The sequence below is a fragment of the Heterodontus francisci genome, unplaced genomic scaffold, assembly GCF_036365525.1.
Source record: "Heterodontus francisci isolate sHetFra1 unplaced genomic scaffold, sHetFra1.hap1 HAP1_SCAFFOLD_1006, whole genome shotgun sequence".
NCBI classification, from domain to species: Eukaryota; Metazoa; Chordata; class Chondrichthyes; order Heterodontiformes; family Heterodontidae; genus Heterodontus; species Heterodontus francisci.
The window spans coordinates 60987-69586 of NW_027141068.1; the positions used below are offsets into that span (position 1 = coordinate 60987).

General features: G+C 45.9%; 1 protein-coding gene across 1 annotated transcript; it reads right to left on the bottom strand.

Annotated features, from left to right (window-relative positions):
- Positions 1-234: 234 nt before the first annotated feature.
- LOC137361919 (neural retina-specific leucine zipper protein-like) lies at positions 235-8379 on the bottom strand. Its single transcript, XM_068026503.1, has 2 exons — positions 8284-8379; positions 235-582 (listed from the first exon to the last, which is right to left on the bottom strand). Exons 1-2 carry the CDS (start codon positions 8377-8379, stop codon positions 235-237), a joined length of 444 nt encoding a protein of 147 aa, XP_067882604.1.
- Between the last annotated feature and the right edge of the window lie 221 nt (positions 8380-8600).

An 8600-nucleotide genomic window follows, 5' to 3' on the forward strand; every position in this document is an offset into this window, starting at 1 on the left:
ATGGGCCTCAGGGAGGATTGGCACCTGAAGAGAGCGCGGGGAGGGGAATGGTGGGTGGAGTGATGGTGGGGGCCATTAATCATGTGTGTTCCTGAGTGGGACTGGAGTCACGTGGAGGGTGGCTGAAGTGTGGGAGAGGACGTTTTGAGGCGCGATTGATGCCAAGCCAATGTTGAATCGTCACGCCAGGTCTGTGCCCCATCTGGGAGGAGCTCTCTCTCTCTTGCTGGTCCATCACAGGTAGAAGGCGGGCGAAGACGGCTTCTCGGCCAGGGGCGCTCCCCCTCCCCCGCCACCCCCTGTCGCCAACCGCTGGCACCGGTTCTGGTAGGCGTCCCGCTCCCTGGCCAGTCGGGCGGCCTCCGCCCGCAGGAGGGCAAGCTGCTCCAGCAACTGGCTCCTCTCACTCTCTAGGGCCTGGCGCTGGTGGACACGTTTAGAGCGACAGGATTGGGCGTAGCCTCGGTTCTTCAGCGTCCGGCGCCGCTGCTTCAGGCGCCCAACCTCGTCCTTGCCCAGCCCCCGCAGCTGCCGGTTCAGCTGGCGTACCGACATGCCCATCAGCTGCTCATCGCTGAGGGGCTCGGAAGTGCGATGGGGGGGCCGGAACTGCTGGGGGTGTAGCGGTGGTGTGGAGTGGTGGGGAGAGAGGGGAAGGAAAAGAAAATGTAAACATTAGCTATTGGGAAGAGTCAAGAGGCCAATAAAGGACAACAAAGCCATCACAAATCACCATTCACCATAACCAACCCATTCACCAAAGCCCTAAACTCATTCACCAAAACCCACCCACTCACCAAAACTACACATTCACCAAAGCCCTAAACCCGTTCAACAAAACCCTAAACCCATTCACCAAAACCCTATAACCATTCACCAAAACCCTATAACCATTCACCAAAACCCACCCATTCACCAAAACACTCAAACTATTCTCCAAAACCCACCCATTCACCAAAACCCTAAACCCATTCACCAAAACCCTATAACCATTAACCAAAGCCCACCCATTCACCAAAACCCTAAAATCATTCTCCAAAACCCACCCATCCACCAAAACCCTAAACCCATTCACCAAAACCAACCCATTCACCAAAGCCCTAAACCCACTCATCAAAACCAACCCATTCAACCAAACCCTAAACCCATTCACCAAAACACACCCATTCTCCAAAAACATAAACCCATGCACCAAAACCCTAAACCCATTAACCAAAACACACCCATTCATCAAAACCCTAAACCCATTCACCAAAACCCACCCATTCACCAAAATACTAAACCCCCATTCACCAAAACACTAAACCCATTCACCAAAACCCTGAACTCATTCACCAAAACCCACCCATTGACCAAAACCCACCCATTCACCAAAACCCTAAACCCATTCACCAAAACCCACCAATTCACCAAAACCCTAAACCCATTCACCAAAACCCACCCATTCACCAAAACCCACCCATTCTCCAAAAACATAAACCCATGCACCAAAACCCTAAACCCATTAACCAAAACACACCCATTCATCAAAACCCTAAACCCATTCACCAAAACCCACCCATTCACCAAAATACTAAACCCCCATTCACCAAAACACTAAACCCATTCACCAAAACCCTGAACTCATTCACCAAAACCCACCCATTGACCAAAACCCACCCATTCACCAAAACCCTAAACCCATTCACCAAAACCCACCAATTCACCAAAACCCTAAACCCATTCACCAAAACCCACCCATTCACCAAAACCATCACCAATCAACAAAACCCTAAACCCCTTCACCAAAACCCTAAATTCATTCACCAAAACCCTAAACCCATTCACCAAAACCCTAAACCCGTTCACCAAAACCCATCCATTAACCAAAACCTATCCATTCACCAAAACCCTAAACTCATTCACCAAATGAATGCACAGTGGCGCAGTGGTTAGCACCGCAGCCTCACAGCTCCAACGACCTGGGTTCGATTCTGGGTACTGCCTGTGTGGAGTTTGCAAGTTCTCACTGTGTCTGCCTGGGTTTTCTCCGGGTGCTCCGGTTTCCTCCCACAAGTCAAAAGACTTGCAGGTTGGTAGGTAAATTGGCCATTATAAATTGCCCCTAGTATAGGTAGGTGGTAGGGAAATATAGGGACAGGTGGGGATGTGGTAGGAATATGGGATTAGTGTAGGATTAGTATATATGGATGGTTGATGGTCGGCACAGACTCGGTAGGCCGAAGGGACTGTTTCAGTGCTGTATCTCTAAACAGAACTAAACTGAAACTAAAAACCCTAAACTCATTCACCAAAACCCACCCAATCACCAAAACACACCCATTCACCAAAGCATTAAACCCATTCACCAGAACCCTAAACACATTCACCAAAGCCCACCCATTCACCAAATCCCTAAACTAATTCACCAAATCCCTAAACTAATTCACCAAAACACACCCATTCACCAAAACACTAAACTCATTCAACAAAGCCCTAAACCAATTCACCAAAGCCCACCCATTCACCAAAATCCTGAAATCATTCACCGAAACCCACCCAATCACCAAAACACACCCATTCACCAAAGCATTAAACCCATTCACCAGAACCCTAAACCCATTCACCAAAACCAACCTATTCACCAAAGCCCTAAACTCGTTCAACAAAACCCTAAATCTGTTCACCAAAACCCTAAACTTATTAACCAAAACTCACCCATTCAACAAAACCCTAAACTCATTCACCAAAACCCACCCATTCACCAAAACTACACAATCACCAAAGCCCTAAACTCGTTCAACAAAACACTAAATCTGTTCACCAAAACCCTAAACTTATTCACCAAAACTCACCCATTCAACAAAACTACACATTTACCAAAGCCCTAAACTCGTTCACCAAAAGCCTAAACCCACTCATCAAAACCAACCCATTCAACCAAACCCTAAACCCATTCACCAAAACCCACCCATTCAGCAAAACCCTAAACCCATTCACCAAAACCCTAAACCCATTCACCAAAACCCACCAATTCACCAAAACCCTAAACCCATTCACCAAAACCCTAAACCCATTCACCAAAACACTAAACCCATTCACCAAAACCCTGAACCCATTCACCAAAACCCTAAATTCATTCACCAAAACCCTAAATTTGTTCACCAATACCCTAGATTCGTTCACCAAAACCCTAAACTCGGTCACCAAAACCCTAAACTCGGTCACCAAAACCCACCCATTCACCAAAACCCTAAACCCATTCATCAAAACCCTAAACTAATTCACCATAACCCTAACCTCATTCACCATAACCCATCCATTCACCAAAACCCTAAACCCATTCACCAAAACCCTAAACCTGCTCACCTTAACCCATCCATTCACCAAAACCCTATACCCGTTCACCAAAACCCTAAACCTGTTCACCAAAACCCACCCATTCACCAAAACCTTAAACCCATTCACCAAAGCCTTGAACACATTGAACAAAACCCACCCATTCATCAAAACCCAAACCCATTCACTAAAACCCACCCAGTCACCAAAACACTAAACCCATTCACCGAAACCCTAAATTCATTCACCAAAACCCTAAACTCGGTCACCAAAACCCACCCATTCACCAAAACCCTAAACCCATTCATCAAAACCCTAAACTAATTCACCATAACCCTAACCTCATTCACCATAACCCATCCATTCACCAAAACCCTAAACCTATTCACCAAAACCCTAAACCTGCTCACCATAACCCATCCATTCACCAAAACCCTAAACCCGTTCACCAAAACCCTAAACCTGTTCACCAAAACCCACCCATTCACCAAAACCTTAAACCCATTCACCAAAGCCTTGAAAACATTGAACAAAACCCACCCATTCATCAAAACCCAAACCCATTCACCAAAACCCACCCAGTCACCAAAACGCTAAACCCATTCACCAAAACCCTAAATCCATTCACCAAAACTCACCCATTCACCAAGGGACAGGTGGGGATGTACTAGGAATGTAGGATTAGTATAAATGGGTGGTTGATGGTCGGCACAGACTCGGTGGGCCGAAGGGCCTGTTTCGGTGCTGTATCTCTAAACTAAACTAAACAAAAGCCCACTCATTCACCAAAACCCTTAACCCATTCACCAAAGCCCTAAACCCATTCACCAAAACCCACCCATTCACCAAAACCCTAAAACCATTCACCAAAACCGACCCATTCACCAAAACCCATTCACCAAAACACTAAACCCATTCACCAAAACCCTAATCCCATTCACCAAAACCCTAAATCCATTCACCAAAACTCTAAATGCATTCACCAAAACCCATCCATTCACCAAAACCCTAAAGCCATTCACCAAAACCCTAAACTCGTACACCAAAACACTAAACCTGTTCACCAAAACCCACCCATTCACCAAAACCTTAAACCCTTTCACCAAAACCCACCCATTCATCAAAACCCAAACCCATTCACCAAAACCCACTCAGTCACCAAAACGCTAAACCCATTCACCAAAACCTTAAACCCATTCACCAAAACCCACCCATTCACCAAATTCTAAACTCATTCACCAAAGCCCACCCATTCACCAAAACCCTAAACCCATTCACCAAAACCGACCCATACACCAAAACCCATTCACCAAAACACGAAACCCATTCACCAAAACTCTAAATGCATTCACCACAACCCATCCATTCACCAAATCCCTAAAGCCATTCACCAAAACCCTAAACTTGTTCACCAAATCACTAAACCTGTTCACCAAAACCCACCCATTCACCAAAACCTTAAACCCATTCACCAATACCCACCCATTCATCAAAACCCAAACCCATTCACCAAAACCCACCCAGTCACCAAAACGCTAAACCCATTCACCAAAACCTTAAACCCATTCACCAAAACCCACCCATTCACCAAATTCTAAACTCATTCACCAAAGCCCACCCATTCACCAAAACCCTAAACCCATTCACCAAAATCCACCCATTCACCAAAACCCTAAATTCATTCACCAAAACCCTAAAATCATTCACCAAAACCCACCCATTCACCAAAACCCTAAACCCATTCATCAAAACCCTAAACTAATTCACCATAACCCTAACATCATTCACCATAACCCATCCATTCACCAAAACCCTAAAGCCATTCACCAAAACCCTAAACCCGTTCACCAAAACCCTAAACCTGGTCACCAAAACCCTAAACCTGTTCACCAAAACCCACCCATTCACCAAAACCTTAAACCCATTCACCAAAGCCTTGAACACATTCACCAAAACCCATCCATTCACCAAAACACTATACCCATTCACCAAAACACTAAACCCATTCACCAAAACCCTGAACCCATTCACCAAAACCCACCCATTCACCAAAACCCTAAACCCATTCACCAAAACCCTAAATTCATTCACCAAAACCCTAAATTTGTTCACCATTAGCCTAAATTCATTCACCAAAATCCACCCATTCACCAAAACCCTAAACCCATTCATCAAAACCCTAAACTAATTCACCATAACCCTAACCTCATTCACCATAACCCATCCATTCACCAAAACCCTAAACCCGTTCACCAAAACCCTAAATCTGTTCACCAAAACCCACCCATTCACCAAAACCTTAAACCCGTTCACCAAAACCCTAAACCCGTTTACCAAAACCCGAAACCTGTTCACCAAAACCCACCCGTTCACCAAAACCCTAAACCTGTTCACCAAAACCCACCCATTCACCAAAACCTTAAACATATTCACCAAAGCCTTGAACACATTGAACAGAACCCAAACCCATTCACCAAAACCCACCCAGTCACCAGAACGCTAAACCCATTCACGAAAACCCTAAACCCATTCACCAAAACCCACCCATTCACCAAATTTTAAACACATTCACCAAAGCCCACCCATTCACTAAAACACAAAACCCATTCACCAAAACCCTAAACCCATTCACCAAAACCGACCCATTCACCAAAACCCTAAACCCATTCACCAAAACCCTAAAACCATTCACCAAAACCCTGAACACATTCACCAAAACCCACCCATTCACCAAAACCATCACAAATCAACAAAACCCTAAACCCATTCACCAAAACCCACCCATTCATCAAAACCCAAACCCATTCACCAAAACCCACCCAGTCACCAAAACGCTAAACCCATTCACCAAAACCTTAAACCCATTCACCAAAACCCACCCAGTCACCAAATTCTAAACTCATTCACCAAAGCCCACCCATTCACCAAAACCCTAAACCCATTCACCAAAATCCACCCATTCACCAAAATCCTAAATTCATTCACCAAAACCCTAAAATCATTCACCAAAACCCACCCATTCACCAAAACCCTAAACCCATTCATCAAAACCCTAAACTAATTCACCATAACCCTAACCTCATTCACCATAACCCATCCATTCACCAAAACCCTAAAGCCATTCACCAAAACCCTAAACCCGTTCACCAAAACCCTAAACCTGGTCACCAAAACCCTAAACCTGTTCACCAAAACCCACCCATTCACCAAAACCTTAAACCCATTCACCAAAGCCTTGAACACATTTACCAAAACCCACCCATTCACCAAAACCCTAAACCCATTCACCAAAACTCTAAACCCATTCACCAAAACCCATCCATTCACCAAAACACTAAACCCATTCACCAAAACACTAAACCCATTCACCAAAACCCTGAACCCATTCACCAAAACCCACCTATTCACCAAAACCCTAAACCCATTCACCAAAACCCACCCATTCACCAAAACCATCACAAATTAACAAAACCCTAAACCCATTCACCAAAACCCTAAATTCATTCACCAAAACCCTAAATTTGTTCACCATTAGCCTAAATTCATTCACCAAAATCCACCCATTCACCAAAACCCTAAACCCATTCATCAAAACCCTAAACTAATTCACCATAACCCTAACCTCATTCACCATAACCCATCCATTCACCAAAACCCTAAACCCGTTCACCAAAACCCTAAATCTGTTCACCAAAACCCACCCATTCACCAAAACCTTAAACCCGTTCACCAAAACCCTAAACCCGTTTACCAAAACCCGAAACCTGTTCACCAAAACCCACCCGTTCACCAAAACCCTAAACCTGTTCACCAAAACCCACCCATTCACCAAAACCTTAAACCTATCCACCAAAGCCTTGAACACATTGAACAGAACCCAAACCCATTCACCAAAACCCACCCAGTCACCAGAACGCTAAACCCATTCACGAAAACCCTAAACCCATTCACCAAAACCCACCCATTCACCAAATTCTAAACTCATTCACCAAAGCCCACCCATTCACTAAAACACTAAACCCATTCACCAAAACCCTAAACCCATTCACCAAAACCGACCCATTCACCAAAACCCTAAAACCATTCACCAAAACCCTGAACACATTCACCAAAACCCACCCATTCACCAAAACAATCACAAATCAACAAAACCCTAAACCCATTCACCAAAACCCTAAATTCATTCACCAAAACCCTAAATTTGTTCACCAATACCCTAAATTCATTCACCAAAACCCACCTATTCACCAAAACCCTAAACCCATTCATCAAAACCCTAAACTAATTCACCATAACCCTAACCTCATTCAACATAACCCATACATTCACCAAAACCCTAAACCCATTCACCAAAACCGACCCATTCACCAAAACCCTAAACTCATTCACCAAAACCCACTCATTCACCAAAGCCTTGAACACATTTACCAAAACCCACCCATTCATCAAAACCCAAACCCATTCACCAAAACCCACCCAGTCACCAAAACGCTAAACTCATTCGCCAAAACCCACACATTCACCAAAACCCTAATCTCAATCACCAAAACCCAGTCATTCATCAGATGCTTCTGCCGATTCACAGCATTTTGCCCGGTTTGATGCCCGCCTCCTGTTTACCTGCCCGTGTTGTTGCCGGACATCAAAGATCTCGGTTGACAGGAGCTGGTGGAGGTGGTGGTGCTGGTGGTGGGGGCAAAAAGTCTCGAACCCCTGGATCTGGCCTCCGGCGCCGACCCCCCCAGTCGACGAGCCAATCAGGGCCTCCACCGGGTCCTCGGGACCGATTACCATTGTCTCCGAGTCCAGGGGTTGGGTACAGCCCGCCATCCAGTACAACTCCTCCAGGCTGCCATTGTGGTCCCCCAGGGCGGGCTCGCTGAGACTCGGCGATGAGGGGATGGAGTTATAGGGGGTAGAGCTGAGTGAATCTCCCATCCGAGGCAGGCACGGGGCTTCCTCCACTCGCTCCTCTTTCACCTCAAACTTCATCAGGTCAAAGTCATTGACGTACTCCATGGAGAGTGGGGAGGTGCGAAGCTCAGAGAAGATCATCGCCATCTCCTCACACCTTCCCTCCTTCACACCCTCCTCCCTCACTTTCCGTCCACTCCGACACTCGCCCCAGTCTCTCGCCCCCACCACGAGACTCCCTCCTTCTTCCTCTTCTCCGCTCGTGACTCCCTCCTTCCTGCTCTCCTCTGTCACAACGCTCTCTCTCTCTCTTTCCCTCCCTCTGATCCAGTCTCACTGTCACTCGCACTGATCAACGACTTATACTG